At 35.1% G+C, this 21,888-nt stretch overlaps 1 protein-coding gene across 1 annotated transcript in view; it reads left to right on the top strand.

The window, feature by feature from the left end:
• ANGPT1 (angiopoietin 1) overlaps positions 1 to 21,888 on the top strand; it is a 145,352-nt gene that overhangs the window by 98,236 nt on the left and 25,228 nt on the right. Inside the window, exons 6-7 of the mRNA XM_015856162.2 lie at positions 2,330 to 2,431; positions 13,370 to 13,536. Of these exons, the coding sequence (XP_015711648.1) occupies positions 2,330 to 2,431; positions 13,370 to 13,536 (269 nt within the window). The remainder of the gene's footprint in view (positions 1 to 2,329; positions 2,432 to 13,369; positions 13,537 to 21,888) is intronic.

Raw genomic sequence — 21,888 nt, 5'->3', positions numbered from 1 at the left:
TGTCCTTCATGCTTACAGCTCCATAACATCCATATGCCTCATTTTTATATGCTTAAAAAAACAGCTTGCAATTTTTATTTCATGCCTCTAGCTTCATCAGTTCACTGGCTTAAAATCTTTTGCAATACTATGTGAAGAATACATCATTCCTTTCTGATGAAAAGGATCTAAATAATATTCCATATTTTTAAAATGGGAAAAGGTTTACCTTAAAATATTAAGCTTATTAATTGGCTTACTTTGTTGTGCGTGTGTGTGTGTGTGTGCAGCGCTTAATGGTGTTGATAAACAATTCTTCCTTGGTCATAGTGACAGCAAAGGCAAGAGTCCTTTCAGGGCTACACAGGTAGGTTCAGCTAGTGGGGGAAGAGAGCCTGATGAGGACAAAAGGGCAACGAGAGTGAGGTCATTGCTGTTACAGGAGCTGGAGAAAGCCAAGGGCAGTATCTCCATGTCCATGTGGTTCTGGCTTGGTTACCTCCAGGTTTGGTTTCTGTATCAGAGAGACATTCTCTGAATCTCAAATGGCTGATCTTGAGCTTGTTGCTGCAAATCTACAGTGTAGACTTGTGAAGACTTAGTGTGGAAGCACTTAAAGTACAGTATGAGGTAATCTCAGTAGGTTTGTTTACATTAGAATTGCACTGCCCTCTACATTATTATTATACATTTTTTAATAATTTATTACATAACTATGAATTATGTACAAATAATTCCATATATGCCTTTTAATAGCTTGGGTACTTTTACTCATGCCTTTAAGAAGGCAGTAGTGAAATGCTTTGAATATCCTTTTAATTTAAACCAGGTTCTTTTTGCTGACGATAAACTCAGAATGTAGAGATGCATAAATATTCAAAGTCACTTTTCTTCATTCATTTATTTATTTGGTAGAGGATTAAACATCAGAACATGCTAAAAGTTGTTTAATGATTGAGTGCTCTGAACTTGCCTGGGACAGAAGCCAGTCTAGGACATTTGTTGGCTAGAACTGTGTGGAGCAAACATCTATAAGAAGCTTGGCACTCCTGTTACTGCGGCAGGTGTTTGTGTCTACCACCATAGAAAGTGCCAGACCACACAATGACAGCTGCTGTAAATCTTTCTTTCACTCTGCAGTTTTCTCCTTTAACCTGCTATATTACATAGAAAATATTCAAGTATTTTAATAGGCATTTTGTTCTATTCTAGAATAAAAAGATTTGCATTTTTTTTTTGTGTGTTGTGATTGTGTGTGTGTGTGTCTTTAAAATGAGTAGTCTTAGTACAGATGAGGATTTAATGCTTTAGAAATTGGCACGGATTCATGGGAGCTTTACATGACTTGCAAGGAAAGTGAATCCATCATTTAGAAATTCTCACTGTAAATCAGATTAAGAAATTAAATCTTGTAGATAAATGTTTTGACTCTCACTGTCTTCCCTGAACAAAGAATAAGGCCAAAATATTTGTACAAATTTGTGGGTTTTCTTGTGGTTAACCTAAATGAAGTTCACATATTTTCACTGCTCAGTATTCTGTTTCCTTCTTGTACCTACACAGGGTCTTCGCTTGTCATGCCTGGAGCAAATGAAAACAAAAGTACATGCACAGGATTACTGTGACAATGGTTATGAGGAGGAAATATTTAAATTGTTTTGCTGAGAGTGGAATATGGTTCTCTATCAAATGAGAGATATTATGATTTGGATATTAACCTCTGACTTGGCAAAGCAACTTAAAGCTCTAAGTTACTCTCCAGTGCTGTCTTGTTAATGTGAATGCCAAAAGCTAAACTGATAGGTAGTACCTCTTCCACTTTCTCACATATTAACATCTTTCTTAATAAAGGAAATATAACTATCAAACTCACAGTCAAGTGAAAATCAGGAGAGCTGCAGTGCCACTCTGGGGTACATGAGTACTTAGGAATGAAAATCAGGAAAATTTGCTTCAATTAGTATTGAGAAATTTAGCTGGATCTTAAAACTATATCATAAAATAATGAATGTTATCACTACATGACAAGAAAAAATAGTTTATAAGTAGCATTTGTAATATTTCATAATGTATCTAATATATTTTTTAAGAAGGTAGAATAAAAAGAGAGAAAAATTAATGAAAAATAAATATCCTCTTTATCCTCTTTAAAATTGGGTAATTTTCTGAGTGAACATAAGACTTTATTGAGCAAATTACACTTCAACATATATGGGGTCTGAGCATGCCATCAAAGGCATAAAGCATGAATCCATAGGAAACAGGCTTCCACAATTCCATTATTTACATTTTCTGCCTCTAAAATGACAGGATACAATGCGAGTATCTCTACTTTTTTGTTAATTCACAGGTCTTTTGTAATATGGAAATCAATGGAGGAGGATGGACAGTTATACAGCACCGAGAAGATGGGAGTCTGGATTTCCAGAAGGGCTGGAAAGAATACAAAATGGTAAGGTAAAAGATGTGGAATAGATCTACATTCATAGGAAAGAGATTTCAAATAGTACTTCCCATTGTCTTAAGCAAGTCTTATAATGGTGTGATGTCCAGTAGTCTTTTATGAACTACCTTTTTCATGCCTGTTACTATTTAAAGTCATAATTTTTTTTTTATTTTTTTATTTTTTTTCCCAGTGAGCTGAGTATTATTTTGTATGAATTAGGGTTTCTGTCAGTTCAGATACTGAGATTAAACTGAGATGATGTCCAGGCATACATAGTACAAAACGTTACTGTCTTGTCTGCCTCTCTGAAGTTTGGAACTGCTGTCACACTGACGGGTAATGAGGATGTGTTGGTATTCCTAATGTATGTATGCCTTCAAATAAGGGGAACTCCTTCAGAATTTGGAGCTTTACTAGGGTTTATCCCAAGCCACATAACACCTCTGCCAGTTAAGACAATGTACTGGAAATGTTGATACTTCAAATAGAATTAAAGGACAATAAATAACTTACCAAATTACAGATAACATTACATTAACTGGTTATTTTTCCATTGCCAACTTTAAAAAAAAAAAAAAAGAATTTACTCCAGTCTAAATAATTTCCGAGCTTCTCACTCATTCCCCGATCAAACTTCTATGTGGAGTTTCGTTCTCTGAATCCCTGAGAACTGGATTTCATTTCTGAGACATTCTCAATGAGATTTCAGAGCTATATTACAAACTTGGAAGAGGAAAATTTTTTTTCCAACAGTTTTCAAAAGGTACCGTATGGAAAGAATATTTAAAATGCTTGAAAAAGTAAATAAGATCGAGTCAGTAATAATTTAAATGTGGAAAAGTTCTGTTGCAGAAATTAAAATAAATAAGTAAATAAAAGGAATGTCAGATTATTTAACCGAAATATCATTTTGGATTCTAAGCACTCTTTGTTTTCAGTATTTTTATACTACTCGAAAATATAAATTTTAGGAAAAAGTTTTTTTAACGGATTTTTTAAATTGAACACAATTTTTTAGAAATCATAAAAATAGAAAATCAGGCTTTTTGGAGTTCTAATTTAGCAGAAAATTTGAAAACTGTTCTACTCTATTTTCATTTCAAGTCAAATAAAATAGAAAACATCATTCTGGGGGGATGAACCAGATATTTCAAGATTATCACAGAATCACAGAATTGTAGGGGTTGGAAGGGACCTCTAGAGATCATCGAGTCCAACCCCCCTGCCAAAGCAGGCTCCCTACACCATGTCACACAGGTAGGCGTCCAGGCGGGTCTTGAATATCTCCAGAGAAGGAGACTCCACCACCCCCTTGGGCAGACTGTTCCAGTGCTCCGTCACCCTCACTGTAAAGAAGTTCTTCCGCACATTCGTGTGGAACTTCCTATGCTGTACTTTCATCCCATTACCCATAGTCCTGTCCCCACGCACTACTGAAGAGACCAGCCTCACCACTATGGCTCCCACACCTCAGGTATTTATAAACCTGGATTAAGTCCCCTCTCAGCCTTCTTTTCTCAAGGCTAAACAGACCCAGTTCCCTAAGTCTCTCCTCATAGGGGAGATGATCCTTCACCATCTTAGTGGCCCTATGCTGGACTCTTTCCAAGAGATCCCTGTCTTTTTTATACTGGGGAGCCCTGAACTGTGTGCCTCGGTGGCGCAGTGGTTAAAGACGCCGCCTTGCAACACTGGGGCCCGGAGTTCGAATCCCCCTTGTGGAGCAAGTGGTAGAAGTGCCGCTCTGCTACACAGAGGCTCGAATCCCGGGGGCTGGACTCGATGATCTCTAAGGTCCCTTCCAACCCGCACGAAACTATGAAACTATGACAGCTTCAAGGTTGGGCTAAGAGTTTCAGGTCACTATCACCTTCACAAGTTTCTGGTTCTATTCATTTTATGAGATCTTTGCATATTTTCTCTAACTCTAACTTGAGATCCTTATGACAAGTAGCTCTGAAAGGAGGTACATGGGAAGTTCTCTGTAAAGGTGATTGACAGCACTGCTGGTTACAGGAGTTACCCAGCTACCACTGATTCATCCTGCTGAAAAATCTTGAGGTAATCCCTGTCTTTGACTCAGTTTCACACCGATGCCTCAAGGGTTTATGAAATTCAATTCCTGTTTAGCGTATTCCACAGACATAAACACATGAAATGGATCAATAGAGAGATAAATACATCAAAAGTAGGGAATACACAACTCATTCCATGCTTTAATCACCACAAATTTAGTGATAACAGTGCTACAAACTTCTCCTTGTTTTTTTAGCTCCATTTTCATTCATATCCAATCTCCACTCTGGAAAACAAAGTTAAACTTTCTTTGGTATCTAAAACAGTACCTGACAAATAAAAACCTTGTGCAGATTTATTCTGTTATCTTCTTTCTTATTGGCATAAGTTCTTATCAGTTCATTTTTTTGCATCAGTCATATGCTATTCAGTGTAACTTGTGCTTTTGCTCTGAAGAACAAAAGATTTTTGAATACAAAATCTTATAGACCATACCAGTTTTATACATTCAGATATATACATTTGAAGAAATTCTGAGGAAGTTGTTTGAATTCAGTCTCCTGTCCTTTTCTTATTAGTATTTACTGTATCTTCTCTTTCATGTCTTGAAACAGACTTTTAACATTACTATTTGTATATTATCAGAAATATTTAAAGATAAATATTAGATAATTCCTTTAACAACAGCAGCTAGGATCATCCTAAAGCAGGTTTCTGCCATTTTTCGTATTTCTTTGTTTGAAGTGGGAATTAGAGTTTTAAGTTCTGGAAAGATAATGTCTTTAAAAAAAATAAAAATAAAAAATAGCTTACCTGAGCAATTTTTTCTGAGCAGAGTTTTTGTCTGACTGCTGTTCTGAGCAGTCTTCCCCTTCCTTCTGTGGCTTAGTAAAACAGATCTGAAGAGAAGAATGGCTGGTTCCAATTAGACTGTCTGTCTAATCTATGCATCTTTCTATCTATCTTGTATCTGTCTATCCATCTATCTAATTGGAGGCAAGGCATATCTTATAACTTCTTCAGGAACAGATTCAATTTTTTGAAAATTTATCATCTTTACAGATTACATTGCAGTGCAAGTATGATTCTTCCTGAATAAATAAATAAATAAATAAATAAATAAAATGAATGTTTTGAGAATCATAGGGTCATGGAATCATTAAAGATGGAAAAGACCACTAAAATAATAAATTACAACTGTCAATCCACCACCACCATGCCCACTAACCCATGCCCCTCAGTTATGGCATGAAATGCCCCACATTGCCGTGTTTCTTGAACATCTGCAGAGACAGTGACTCTCTCACTTCATTGTAAGTCTGTTCCAATGCTTGACCATTCATTCATAGCAACATTTTTTCCTAATATGCAACCTGAACCTCCCTTTGCACAGCTTGAGTCCACTACCTCTCATTCTATTTCTAGTTACCTGGGAGAAAATACCACCTCCACCTTGCCATAACTTCCTTTCAGGTAATTGTAGAGACCTATAGGGTCTCCCCAGAGACTTTACTTCTTCAGAAAAGGAATAGATCTGGAAGAAAGAAAATAATTAGGGAATACACATCCTCAGAAAAGACAGAAGACAACAACAAAAAAATGTATAGATGAGTTGGGTGGTATCGTTTGTTAAATGGATAAGCTCATGAGAGAGGAATGCAAGGGGATGAAAAAGACACAGTTAAGACACAAATAATTTCATAACATACAGGCACAAATACATTTCCTACAAATAGTACATTTCAAAGTCATGAGTTATAAACAATCTGCATCTGAAAAATATCTTTACTTCAAGTGAGTGGATTATATGGTAATGGTAATGGAGATGCTACCACGCAAGAAAGCATCTTTATTTTTTGGAACATTTCTTGATGAAAAATTTAACATAGTATTGAGTAGCTACATTTTAACTATGCTATACTGTATGTAGTCTTTAATGCCTATTGAACAAACTTTCTAAGCAAAAGGCGGACATGCTATTTTACAAGATCCAGAGGATATTCTGAGAGATTTTTTTTGGAGAGAGATCCTTAGGTACCTGCTCTGCTGTCCTCCAAATGAATGTTGCTTGCTCTCATCACAGGACAATTTTATTTTGAGGGGTATACATCTCCTTCATGATATGTTCCTTTTGGGACTCACTGAAGCAGCCCTTAACCTTGGAATTCATGTCAAATCAGTGTTATAATTATCTGACTCTGGTATTAATCTTCTACTCTCATTCAATTTTTAGTTTCCCACTGAAGCTCCAGTAAGACAGAGAAGAACAACCTGTAAGCCTAATGCTTACAAGATTGCAAGATTGTGAGAAATACTTCAAATGGGGAATACTTGTACATTCATTTAGTTCTGTACTTAGTTAGAAAGTAACTCTTCATTTAATCTTTGGAGAAGTTACCTTGGAGTTCCACCCATATTATTGAAAAACTGCACAGAACATTTGGTGGTATTTCGTAAAAATAATTACAAATATTTATTATTAGTTTAATGCATTTCTAAGTTAACATTATTTAACACACTGGTTATTTCAGGAAAGTTTAAGACATTTCTATAGGGCATATGTTTATTTCAAAATAAATATACAATTAATAATAATCTGACTTGATGGAAATGAAAAATCATACTGAATTTATAAGAAATTATCTTCTTAAACAAAATTCAAGCCACATCCTCAGTTAAGGCAAAATGTACTGAATATTCTTTATGGCTTCTGGAAAGATACTGCTGTTGTAAAACACTGAATTATTATCTGCTTTATTCAGTGAATTGTCTGACAGGAGATGAACCCATGGAATATATTGACTGTGTCTGGTTTCAATTTTATTTTGTCTATAAAAAGTCAAAGCTTCCTATGAACATTATCAGACAAAATAAATAAAGTAAGAGAGATAATTTTTTAATAAACTTGGAGTAAGATGATTTAAGCAGAATACCCCACAGTATTTGCCAAACCTAATAAAAGTCATTTGCACCCTACTTATTATCTTTGAATAAGTATCAACTTCTTAAATTCTTCAGGTCATTTTTCAAATCAGTTTTGAATTAAATTTCTTTGTACTCCTGACTGCTTTTTGTCTTTGTTAATCATTATGCAATTGGAAATGAGGCGATGTAGAACCTGGAAGTCATCTAGAATAATTACAAAATATGCTTTTATTATTTTTGATTCTATTTGTTAATGCATATAAAAGGACAACACATTCCTATTTATTATTTTTAATATATATAAAACAGTTGGGCACTGTGTCAAAACATACACAATTCTATGATATAGCTGTAGTCATAAAGAACAAAGACTCCTTTGCTTCATCCTGGTACATATATGCTTCATCCTAGTACATATACAAAATAAGTTTTGTTATCATGTCTGCAAGAACCATTCTAAATGCAATACAAAACATCACAAGATTATTCCTTGATAACAAAACTACTAGCTGAGAGTGATATCTTTTTTTCTAACTTCAGGTGAAACTTGGCCAAAATACGCATAATAAACATAACGCAGTTTTCAACAGCTGCAGAAAATATAAATATTTCCAATTTGTGAAAACTAAAATGAAATGTGAAAATAAAGTACGCTAAGTCAGAGCAAAGATTTGTATAGCGAAAATGTAGGAGAGTTCTGAAAACTTTTGGAAATTTCTGACCTCCTCCTGTTACAATAGCACTCTTTTGGGAAGCAGAAGCATCCAGTTTACCAGTTATCCCAAAACCTTATGCAAATTTCAAGGGAAAAAGAAAATGAGAGTGTTTTGCAGTAAAATATAAAGTTTAAGGAATTAACCCCTGTACTTGGAAACATGTTATGAATGAAATACAAAAAGTTAATGACAAAATTGTATCTCTTAGTCACTTAAAATGCAATTTTGGAGCAGTACTGAAACTCCATTGAGTTTCAAAAATAATTATATTTAAATACAAGCACATTCATGAAATACAGATGTTTCTTTTACTAGATTGATGGCTGAGGATGACTTGGAACACCTACTTCATTGTTTTTAAGTGCAAACTTTTAACATGAAGTGTTTGTTACAGTCATCTCAATACAGAAAAACAAGAGTGTTGACAGTCAGTAGGTGAAGGAAAACAAACACATTTAATAACAGATTTGGGTCTGAGATAAACAACTTTTGCCCATATAAGTTGATAAACATGCTTTATAGGCAAAGCTGAAAGCATCTTATCAGTTGGCACAGAGTTAAACAGGAGTATGCGCATAACTTTGCTGTTAACTAAAATGCTTGACTTTCATTACTGAACAGTTACTGAATCGACTCATGAACTGCAAACCTAATGAGGTTAGTTTCTGTGGAATTTTGTCTCTTATAAAAGTCCTTTCTCATAACTTAAAATCTCCATGAATTTCTACCAAATATTTTCTAAAATTTGCTGTGGCAATAGCTTGAGTTCCCTTGTAATCTCTGTCAAATCTCTCCCAGATGTCTAAGAATCCCTTGAAGGCAATACGTGTTGAATATCTGCACTTGGCTGGCTGGTTTGCTCCTGCTGACAGGCAGCTGGAAAGGGCAACTTCTGAGCTGCTGTATCACCCAGCAGCAGTTCTCCTGAAACTCTGTTGAACTTCATGTTTGTGAGATGTATATCCCATTCTCAGAACTGTTCCAGAGGCAGTTCATAAAAATAGCATACAGGTGTGCATCACAAGCACACAAGTTTGTTTCCATAAGTCTTCTGGCTGAAGAAAAAAAGATTTTGTGTTTGAAGATAAAATTCAGAATTATTCTTGAGGGCTAAAAGACACTGAGGTATAATCAAAAGAGCCTGCTATGATCTTTTTTTTAGTATCATTTTCTCTGCCAGCCTTAGAGTAGGAATGCAAACTAAAAGTTGAATCAGACTAGTGTCTGATTTAAATCTAAGAAAGCTATGATTACCTGTTTGTTTATTTGTTTGTTTTCCAACCAAATTAAGTGCTTAATAAAATACAATACCCATCCTTAGGAGTATTCCTTTCTCCAGAGGTATTTTTTGTGTTCTGCTTGCTTCTTTGGTTTTATTTCATAGCAGCTGTTTAATTTAAAAGAAGTGTCTCATGATAAAGAATGATAAAGAGACAATAATACAAAAAATACATATCTTTTTTTTTTCTTTTTTTTTTTTTTTTTTTTTTTTTTTCCTAATCAGGTCATTTCAAGAGATCTGTTTGAGTATATAGTGACAAAAAAGCCTTTGATTGTCAATGAAAATTATTTCCAAGAATGCTGTTTTCCAATTAAAAGAAATATCACTTGAGAGATACATCAGTACATATGAAACACAAATCATTTTTAGCCTAGTCATTTCTATTCCAATTTTCAATGAAGTAATTCTCTCTAATGTAGCTAATGCAGAGACTTTCCGCATCACATTTTTTCCACCATTAACATTTTTACTCACACCGTGCTGCAACTTCATTTCCTCTGGTCAGGAGAGCAAACCACTTAGTGATAGATTTTCATCTTAGCGTAATAGCACGTGAAAAAGGAGAAGGAAGTGTAAATGTGAAGAAGAAAAATTGTTATTTTCAGAATAATTATATATGGTGTCTGGAGTTTATATAGAACACATATGGGAACACAATGTTAAAAAGCCACATGTATTACATCCTGAATAAGCTGTAATTTAAATAAGATAAGACAAATATAACTCAGTAGAGCCACAGTTCAAAGGAGGGCCCCTACTGCTTGCCAGCAGTGGGAAAATGGGAGAAAGAATTTGATGAAAATCTTCTTTTAAAGGGGGAGAGTTGTTAAAAATAATAATATGTATTTTCTAGAATAAGAAACCACATAGATATCAATGTCACATATTTTGACTGGTATATAGACACCTAAGCTCCAGTGATAAAAGAACTTCTGACTACTGGATTTTAGGGGAAAGAACTGCCTGCTGAGTAGCCCTGCAGAGTATGTTTTCCCTTCCTCTCAGACAAGCAGCAATAACCATGGGCAAAGTAGGTTGTCAGAGTCTGGCTGAGTCTGCTCCACTAGGTCATCGCCAATGTTGCTGCAACAGGAGTCACCATGTGTGAGAGCCATAGTGCAGAGAGATAAGTTGAGGTGATTAAAAGGGTCAAAAGAGCACATATGAAATGTTGAAAACTACTCAGCTTCAGACAGGGTTTATGCAGATGAGGAATAGGGCAGTACATTTTTGAAAGTATGTATGATGTCAAATATGCATGCAAAAGAAATCAAAGCAGTAGGTGAGAGACAGAACCATCATCATGGGAAAGCTTAGGGAGCAGAGCTCATACTGGCAGATTGCTCTGTTCAAAGCAAGATATCAACAGAATAATACAAAAATTATTCGCGGGGACTAAAATGGAAAATCATCTCTTTAAGAAGGAGGATATAGTGAAATAATGCACAGGAAAGGAAGTGTGAAATAACAATAGCCTTTTATATTGAAGTTTGAGTCCTCCCTGAGACTCACTACAGACTGATTCTCAGTTCTTGCAGACTAAACACTTGGTACATGGGTTTCACTCGATGCCCTCTGAGCTATAGGGCAGCCATACTTACACAAAGGCTGAACTCAGCTCAGTGTAGCCAGATATGACATATTCTCAGGCTCTTGTTTTAGTTAGAACTAAATATCTGCTCAGACAGTCAAGTTAAAAATGACTCCTAAGTAGAATGTTTTCAATGTAAATTCATCTGAGAACAATAACAAATAAAAAACAAAAACAAAAACAGAAACAAAAACAAAAACAAAAAAAAACCTTTCTTCAAATATTAGAAGTCATAAGCTTCTAAGCTTCTACTGTCTTCCACTTTAGTAGTTTGCAGCTAGGATACTTATGTGTTGCTTGAACAAAATCTTACCTGCCCTGCAGCTTCACTTTGGGGCAGTGCACCTACCAGAGAAGCAGGATTCTATCTCCACATGCCCCACTTAGTCAAGGCTGCAGCCTGGGCAGTGAAACAATAATGCAACAGAGAGAAGGCTGCGCTTTCAGATCATACATAAAATTAGTTTCTTGCCAGTGTCCCTCACAGACACATCTTCCTGACTGAAAACCTGTCCAAAGGACATCTCTTCATATTACCATTCTTTAAAAAACTGGTTCTCTCTAGAAATGTCCACACTTATTCTTGAAAACTGCAACGAATCAATCAAAGGCACGTCACGTGGTTTAACATATGATTTGAAACTGAGAGGGAATAATGTCTGTTAATACTGTGATGGGCACTGCAGAGAAGAAGGTAACTTCCCATAATTAATGGTAAAGGAAATATTTGGCATTCACTGCAGTCTAGTCTACTCCAAAAGCAGACATAATTTACCATAAATTTCTGTCATTTCTTTAATATGTCTGGCAGATGCCATTTAGTAAAAAGGGGTAAATTTGTATTAAAAGAAGAATATCATCCAGTCATTCATTTAATTTAATCAGGACATTTTCACAAGGGGCTTCTAAAACGTTCCTGGTGCATCAGTATAAGGAAATCAGCACTTTTCAAGCTTCCACTTTTCCTAACTCAAGAAATATGAATAAGATTGAACCAGTAACCTTGAAATAGTTCTTCTCAAAAGCAGATTACAATTTTAAATAATATCTACTGCACAAAAAATATATATATGAGTAGGAGGGCAGTTTTAACACTGGTTCTATTTTCTCTTTTATTTTTCCATGTTTAAGAATAGTATAGCTTGGAAATGAGATCATCTGGATATATATGAAATGTAAGAAGAGTTAGGTGCCTTTAATTACATTATCCTCTGTTATGCTTTGACTAATCTATATAAATATGCTATCTCCTTAAAATAAAGGTTTCAGTGCAACAGAACACATATAGATATTTTATGCCACCTCAGTGTAGTAAGATAAAATGAATTTATAGTAGACAAAATCTTAGGCAATATGACCCTGAGTAGACTGAGAATGATGGAAACACGTAGTTTAACTGGGAATCACTCACAGGCTGGGTCTTGTCCTACATATGCTATATACAGAAGAGGATTTTAAACCAGAGTCTGACACCTTCTGTTGCAGCACACAGACACAGTGGAGGAATTGTCAGAACTGTCCTTCACAGCTAATTTCAGTTCAGCCTATAATCTAAATCAATGTAATTTAAAGATAAAAATAAAGATAAAATTGAAGAATATACACCGGTCTCTCTGAAAGCAATGACTCCTATTTATAACCATGGAAAATATGACAGATACAGAATGAGCAATAACACTGTGCAAATTCTAAGTTACAAAACACTGTTTTTCAACATACTCACTACCATTAGCTGTGCATTTTTGCCAGCAATGAATGCATCTTGCATGCCAGGCTTCTAAAAATCAGCAGCAGTGGAAATGATCTGCTGTTGCTGTTCCACTGCTGAAACACACCATCCACCACTGCACTGTGATCACATCCGCTGTTTGGTCTCCAGAAACTTTTAGCAACTAGCAATGAATGTCAATAGCTATAATTTTTTTCCTCATGGAGGTTTCACACATTTCTTTCATATGCATCTCTGTGTCAGATGCCATTTTGTCAGACTTCCCCTTAGCTGCCATCTATCAAATGGCAACAAAAAATAATGAGATGTTGATAGGAAGGATCAACCTCTACTGCCATACTACTTGCATCTACCTCTGATGTTATGGGCCAGCATAATAAAAGAGGCAGCATTACTTTTTGAGCAATCCTCATAGAAATTTAGCTTCCAACTATTATGTCTTGAAATTAAGAAGTGATTTTTAATTGATAACATCCACTGCCCTCAAAAAATGAGTTGAATTGCACAATTTTCCTTCATGTTAAGTGATGATGGACTGATTTTAGAGACTATCAGACTAGGGCACAGAATCTCCATGACCACTAATTAAAATATATAGGTAAAATTGGATGATGCTTTTATTATTGTATAAATATTCTATAAATTAAGATAATTGAATCTAACTTTTCTGCAAACATTTTTCTAGGGTTTTGGTAGCCCATCAGGTGAACATTGGCTGGGGAATGAATTCATCTTTGCTATAACAAGTCAGAGGCAATATTCTCTAAGAATTGAATTAATGGACTGGGAAGGAAACCGAGCTTATTCACAGTATGACAGATTTCACATAGGAAATGAAAAGCAAAATTACAGGTAAGAATCTGTTGAAATTCTTTTTTCTCTACCGAGTGTTAAATATTGTTCATTGTTTCATTGTTAAACATGAGAAAGGATAATAATATGATTTCGATTTTCATGTAAAATCAAAAAGTTGCTAAAAAATGGCGTAGAAATCTAAATTGTCATTGATGAAAAGCTAGACAAAAAACTAACACATTTGAGAAGGAGGAATGAACAAGCAATTGCATTGTTTGTAAGAAGTGCTAAAAGTTTGCATAAATTTTAACATTTTTAAGAGCATCAGAACTCAAAAGTGATTGAATAGAAAAAAAAATGAATTATAATACAAATTTAAAAAATGTTAATATTGGAAATGTTAAGACTAAAGCAATGGAGATGGGAAAAGATACTATAATTTGCTGTTACCCTATATTTTCAAACTAAAATTTAATGTAAGTGAAGAATAAAAACAGAATGCTGTACATTACTGGGTGGAAATAAAACATTGATTGATGAAGGCGGAGGTGGATTCATTCTGAATCACTCTTAAGCGAAGAGTGAAATGAATAAAAGAAATCTCTCAAAACAGGATAGAAGTATTTCTACAAAAAACGGAATTATAAATGTGTATCATGTGGACCTTATGCATATGAAGATGTTCAAACACAGGAGGAGAAGATGGGAGAAATACTTGTCAAATGAGGAAAAAAAATCACAGGACAGTTACACACAGCTCTAAAAAATATGATGAAAGTTAAACAAGATGCCAGGAGTATTACTCAGGATGCGATGGCTGAATTTGTTGACAGTATTAGTGTCATTTTTACTCTCATTTGTTCTAGGCTGAACAGTAGCAATGTGAATCAAGGAATCAGAAAAATGTTGCAGATTTACCTTTTGTTAAAGCTTATGTTAAGGGAGCATATTCAGGATTCATGTAGGCTAATTCCTGGCAAAATAGTGAAAAATCTTTTTACCATCTTTCTGGTAATACAGCAGAGAAATTTGGAAATCATTAAGGGATTTCTTCCTATCTTAAGATCACGTGAAGTGCTGAAAGTAGGGGAAAGGTAAAGATTTTGGGGGATGAGAATTGCTATTTGTCCCTCTTTCAGCCTGGGAACTCTGCTGGGTGCTGTGACCCAAAGCTGCTTCAGGTATAAACAACCAGGGCCAGAATCAAGCTTAAGAAAGGACCTACAGTTACCTGCATATATTTAATTGTTGTTCCTTTCCATCCATAGTTTTATCCTGATCTAACCAGTATTGTTTCCATATGGACTCCACAGAGCAGGGAATTTCCCAGTCTATGCCAAGAACAAGACCATTTTAGTTTTTTGGGGAAGGAAATCTATCCATACTGATACAAATGGTATTGTACCATTTATTATCAAGGCCAAAGAAAAAACGCTAGCCCAAGATGTAACCTTTTCTCGTATTGTCTTCTGTTGGCGACATTAAACTTTGTCTCAAACAAAGGCCTCTTAAAGGACCTTAGTGATGAAACCAACACTTGGAGATTTCTTAAATACATTAATTTTAACATGCTGATGGATAGAAGATGAACCCAGGAAAATCATTCTGAATCAGTCTAGGACTCCAGTATGTGTATAGGAAGAGGGAAGTATTTAGGAAAGGAAACTCACTTCATTAGAAGAAAGGGAGGTTTTTTGCTATATAAAATATACTTTCTGAACTTGGAAACTGGAGTAAATGATCCATTAAAATACTTGTGCTTAACAGGAAAAACAAAATGTTTCAAAGCTGTAGAAATTAAATGAGAGAGGGTGTGAAGGCCTAAAAAAGTGTAAGACTGGGTAACATGACTGAATTCTGCTACTCATGTTTGAGTCACATTTCCACAAACTCTGTAGGAATTTCAATTGAGAACAGTGTCTGCAGTTCTGGTTCTTGTTCTTTTTCATATTTCAATGAAAGATCAGAATTTGCTTGATTCAATCTGTCCAGGGAATGGAGAATCAGTTTCATTAACCTTATTCTGGAATGAGCAGATAGGGAATCATGAAGAGCTAAAAAAGCTCTATCCATCTCTGTTGGACCTTGCAGTTTCAGATGAATTACTCTATCACTTTAACTCAAACGTATCTGCATATTTAAAGAAAATGAACAAGTTCCAGAAATGATGCATCATAAGCTGCATGCAAATCTAGATTGTTTCTTAACACTTGACAGACTTACTAGTGCCTAGTGCAGGGCCATATATGTTTAGCAAATATATTGTGAACAAAGTGAATGTTGGACTTTTCTTGAAATTATTATAAAAATGCACCCTGTGACATGGCAACTCTTTATTTTGCTTGCCAGTATCACTATCTGTGATAGAAGCAGCTCCAGAAGGCAGACCAAATAAAAGCCTGATTATTGAGCCCTAGGCATCTGGCCACTCCTCAGAGAATGCTTTTTGACCTTTATCTAAGGAACTGCTATTTAAATGAGCTCTCTGAACTTGAAAAGCAGAGTTCTCAAACTTCTGCTTTTCCTTTTGTTCACAGTTGTCAGCTGTCAGGCATTTGCCATATTTGCTTTCAATACCTGAAGCACAGAGCAGCATACCTTTTTCAGAACTTCACTTACTGTTTGTTTAATGTCATCTTGCCATACAAATTAGATATTCTTTAGTTTTGGAAGCCATTAGAATTTTCTGCTTGTGGCCAGCAGTAAAGTCTGCTTCTTCAGCATTGTTTAGAAAAGGAAGTGTTTGTAGGTTATCCATACTTTACATTGGTTTCAAGGAACATAAGTTTACTAAGTGTCAGACAATAAAGAAAAACACTTCTGAGGTGATCTGAACAGTAGATAAATGGAGGAAGGATGTTGAAATGGAAGGGAAAGCTCAAAAAATTGCTATGGCAGTACCTTGTACATTTGGAAGACATGAAAAAATTATAAAAGATCCAGCTCTAGCAGATGAGTATAGTAAATAAAAAATGATTGCAAATACTACAAAATGATAAAATGTTTCTATGAAAATATGTAAACTCATTTTCATGCTTTTTTTTTTTTTTTTTTTTTTGAAAATCCAACTCCAATATTATGCAAAGTTTGATTCACTCTGGATAACTCCCAGTTGGTGATTTCAGAAGGGTTCTGTTTTTTCTCTGGGTTGTTTGTATTCTCTTTACTACTTTTTATTAGTTTAAAGAATCTATGATTAAAAAGAGTAATGCTGAACACATGTATGTTAAAAATATTCTTGTTTCTCTTTCAAAATGAGACAGCTTCAAAAAGGTTTCTGGGAATGTAGAATAAAATGTATTTATCCCAGATGATGACTCCAAAGAAGTATATAGAGATGAGAATTTGTGTAGTGATATAATAAATTTATAATGATAAATAATGTCAATAGGAAAACCACCGTTGCACCTCACTTGAAAGTTTCAATAGCCTGGAAGTTTCTAAGTGATTAATTTCCTTTCTAACATCCTTAGATTTCTTATTTACATGAAAAGATTAGACACAGGGCCATTTCCACATACAGTGAACCGACCAATTCTTTGCAAGCCTTGCACTACACCAAGTAAAATCACCATACAGTAAAATGAATCTGATCTTACAACCCCACATCTAGTGCAAAGTTTATTAAAAAAATCAGAAGTATTCACAGAAGTATACAAATTTTAATTAGTCAAGAGTCACCCGGGAATCACATAGCCTCTACTATTTTCCTGTACAGACTAGAGCACTTCTGGTACTCTGTCAACATTGCATTGTGCTTTTGTGAGCTGTACAGTTATGTTCTAAGCTGTGTTCTCAGACCCTTCAGAATCAACCCAGAAGAGTAATCATATCCTGGGATTTCAGGCACCACACTTCATAATCCTACTTATCAGTTAATGAAAGTAGTTATACTGATACAGGATTATGAAAAGCAAAAATTTCATACTTGCACATCTGGTTCTGCTACTCATAATGTAGGAACAGCACTTCCAAGTGAGGCATGGGATGAAGAATGGTGGAAATAACATTTTAAGTTAGCCAAACTGTTTGGACCTCAGAATCCTTAGAAAGTTTGATTATATTCTCTATGACAAGGTATTAAAGTATTTCGCCAATATGTTATTTAGAAAATCTTCCAATTCCTACAGTGACTCACTATCTTTGTTCTTATTCACAAAGAAACGTGATTAGGTGATGAGTCAGTACTACTTATGTAGGCATGACTTTGGGATTGCTGAAAGTGTAAGTGAGAACTCTGGATGGATAGAAAATGTCCCAGCTCTTTTGAGCGAAAGGTGATGGCTTGAAATTAAGGAGAAGAATCTTTCTATTGGAACCAGAATGAGAATGAGATTAGGAAATCTTGTAATAAAATGGAAGATTGTATAGATGAATTATTAGTGGAATAAACAGGAGACAAGTAGACAGGGAAATATCAGTGATATAGAGAAAAATTAGATGTAACATTCCTCAGACATAAGTAATTGATGGAAATTGTTGCAAACAGAATGGGATTTTTCAGTGATGAAATTGCCGTGAGTAACTTTTCTTTACACTTTAGTAGTATAGATAAAACAGGGATCAGCCTTATCTGGAATTTTTTTCTGATCCATGTGCTTAGTTTCCCTGTTATTAGCATCACAGTGAACCTTCAATGGCCCAGATGGAGAAGACGGTGGAGGACACAGATGAAACTTGTTGGTAGCTAAGCAATAAAATAAACATAGGTTTAGTGCCCAGACCCAGCACTGTTTTACCGAGTATGAAATCCACAGGATTACTCAGAAAAATTGTCATGGTGCAAAATTTTGAACCCATAGTAATTTACATTTATTTAGAAGCTTAAAATTTATTTTGCAAGTCTGCTTCAGATGAAATAACCATGCAAAATCATATCAACAGACAGAATAGTATCTGTGGCACGCATCCATTACATGATTAGAAGATATGTTTAATATTTCTTTTTTTTTTTTTGCCAAACAATTGCACAGTTCTTTATTATTTGCCATGTTTGAGTTAAGTTTTGTTGGTTTGTTTTTGTTACAGTTGACTCTAGAACTCTATAATGCAGGAATATCTAGAATATGTGTGAAAGCCAGAAAAGGTGTCCCAAAAACTCTGAGAAATTATTTCCTTGAGACTATAGGAATGTATTGGACTTGCTTTGCAAGGTGTGCACTAGAGGTTGTACAATAAGCCTTCTTTCAGGATAAAAGCAAAGTCTTAAGTATGAGTTATTCAAAGAATATCTAATATAACAAAGATCTAACCATTTCTCTGTATCCACTTATCCATCTGTAGTCTATTTTCACTATTAGATCTTTCAAACCTCTTCTGAGTTCTTGTTATCTTCAGTCTTGCTTTTATGTATCACCTTTTATTTCAGCTGGTTAATTTCCAATTACCTTCTACAGACTGATGTATTTTCTTCACCAAAACTGAGTGATTCTCCTCTATCCATTTTCATATACCTACAGAATCCACCTTCAGGGGTTTTTCGGTAGGCTCTTGATAAGAAGCTTTAAATAATTAAGTTTGACTGTGCTTTTATAGTTTTAGAAACTTTCCTTTGGTTTTTCAGGGTATTCAAGCACATGAGCTTGTTTTCTGACATGTTCCACCAGAGTTATCACTGTGGAACACAGTTGGCATGTCATTATCTCTTTCTCCGGGATTCCACAATCTTTGGGTTCTTTTTTTGTTTGTTTGTTTCTTTCTTTCTTTTTGTTTGTTAGTTGGTTGGTTTTTTTTGTTTGTTTGGTTGGTTGGTTGGTTTTTTTTTGTGTGTGTGTGTGTGTGTGTGTCAGGAAAATACATGAGTAGGAATAAAATTATCGTATTTTGCCTTAAAGCTTATCTACAATAAAATAAACACATCAGTTCAAAATTACTTCAGGCAAGAAAATAACTCGTTTGTAACAAATTAATTGGACTTAAACATCATCCTGGATTTAGTGAATTTAAGTGTTTGAACACAAATCAAATGTGGTTTCTTACAGGTGGGCGAGATAAAGATTTCCAGTGCTAACATTAAAGTTGTTGGACTCTAGGAACAGATTATAGGACCCTAACTAGGATGCTCCAATCTCTGTATATGCCTGGGGAGAGATAAGTTCTTTAGACTGGAAGCCAAATCAGGCAACATGTAGAGCAGAGAGCTGTCTAGAGTTATCCATTATTAAAATTCTGAAAATAGCAAGGCATCCATTTATATCTACCGATGATTCACAGATCATGGTCTGAAAGTAGGAGACAATGTCCTCTCATACTCAGAAAAGAGCTGAAAAAGCGTGGATTAAAGACTTCATTTTCCAGAGGAAATTCAGAGACATATTCCAGAAGAGAAGGACAGTCTGTGCTGCAGAGGAACAGACTCTTCACTGAGGCTCTAATATTGTTCAGGAAATGTGTCAGGCATTATGGGTCAGCATAATGAAATAAGAGGCATTACTTTCAGAGCAGCCCTCGTACGTAGATATCAGTTGTCAATGAGGTGGAAGATGGAACTCTAATGCTCCCTGCTCCAAAGATTACATCTCGTTTTGAGTTAATAGACTTTGATTAAGTGTTGCAAATATATATTGGTGCAAAGTGAAAAAAGATCATCCCTAGACTGTGTACAAACTGGTTATGGCACTGTTGTGAGAATAGTTTGTGGTTTAAAACCCTTCTCTTGCTGAGTGAATAAAAACTACAGCTTCTATCCTAGGAGTAACCAACTGTTATATAAAATGTAGAGCATAGGAAGCAGTGGTCCATCTACTACTCTTATCCATTGATAACACCTACAGAAAAAAAAAATAAAAAGAAAAAAGTAGACTTGTTATGTGTGTGCAAAAACTACCACACAAAGCAAGAAAAGTGTTTAAATCTATCAACCTTTGTATTAGTGCAGAAATTAGTGTATTGTAGAAGACAGTAACTTCATGTCTCAGCTGGGCTTTAGGGCGAAACAGTCCCTGCATAAAAGGACCTTGTGAAGGTGAGATACCTTGGCATATATGCGACTCAAAGGAATTTTTTATTTCAAACTATACTTCACAGAATATCCAGACATCTTCAAAAGAATATGGCATTTGAATACAGGCTGTCCATCACAGAGAGATATGTAATGTCTTCTGTTTTTCTCACAAAAATAAATAAATAAATAAATAAATAAATAAATAGGACAATAAATGATTTTAAATGGGATGATAAATGAGGTCAAGGGAACAAACACTATGATGTTCTCATGGAAAACCTGTGAGAGACATATTTAGAAGTAAAATGCAGGATGAAAAAAATATATCAGTAAAATTTAGGATTACAAAATATCTCTCTCTTAAGCACAGATTTAATGATTGTAGAATTATCACTAGTTTTGTCTAAATGTTAGGAAATGGAGCACATTTTCAAGAACCAGAACACAGGTTCAGCTCAAAAGTATTTAGCCTAGACATCGCTCTTGTCATAACTTTAATCAAACCTGAAGAAATTGACACTTCCAAATGTTGGGCCAGGTAAGGCTGAAATGTGGATACAGTTGAATAGATGTGTCTTTAAAGGATCTCGGTTAGATAAATTTTATTATTCCTATGAATGATCAGGCTTTCTGTAAGAATGAACTAAGTGTTGACCTAGGTGAACTAAGTAACCCCTAGGTGCTGACAAGATTCTGAAGAATTTGTTATGCATCAGTGGCAATTGGCAATATCTCCAGAACAACAACAGAAAAAAGTTTAAACTTTAATTCTCCACTATGAGGAAACAAAGAAAGGTAGAGACTGAAAGCCTGAGTTTCTAACAGAGAGGTGCACTGCCTGTGCCTGCACTGGTGTTGGTTCTCTCTGCCCACTCTCTATGCTCAACAGAACTTGGATAGACCTGTCTATGTGGCACCAGGCCGAAGTTAATATATTCTGCCCTTTAATGGTCTCAGTGTCACACATTGAGACAGTAAAGCTTCCAACCAGGATGGTGTGTGGGCAGAATGAGCTCATGTCTGCTCTTGGACCCAACAGAGTAAGCTTTCATCTGGTGAAAAAAAAAACATTTAGGAATTCTTAGAATGACCCTTACTTAATCAAATATGTTCGTGGTTAAAGTCTCTGAAGTATGCTACCAACTGCCCAGCCAACCAGATCTCAGTTGTTGGATTTTGTTTGGGTTTTTTTCTTCTTTTCTTTTCTTTCCTTCTTTCTTTTTTTTTTTTTCTTTTTTTTTTTTTTCTTCTATCTTTAATACTTCTACTAGGGAATGTATCTACAACCTGACTCTGAGAACATTTTCTGCCCCAATTCATTACATGTTCAGGTTAATATCAGCAAAACAGTATGTGAATTCACATCTTTCATGAGACAAGAGCTGAGCGAGGCTTGGAGATAATTTGGTAAAGAGATCATCCCAGTTTTCCCAGAGTCAATAGCTGCCTTGAAGAATTTGTTACTG

Source organism: Coturnix japonica, chromosome 2, assembly GCF_001577835.2.
Source record: "Coturnix japonica isolate 7356 chromosome 2, Coturnix japonica 2.1, whole genome shotgun sequence".
NCBI classification, from domain to species: Eukaryota; Metazoa; Chordata; class Aves; order Galliformes; family Phasianidae; genus Coturnix; species Coturnix japonica.
This window is presented reverse-complemented; position numbering and strand designations above follow the sequence as displayed.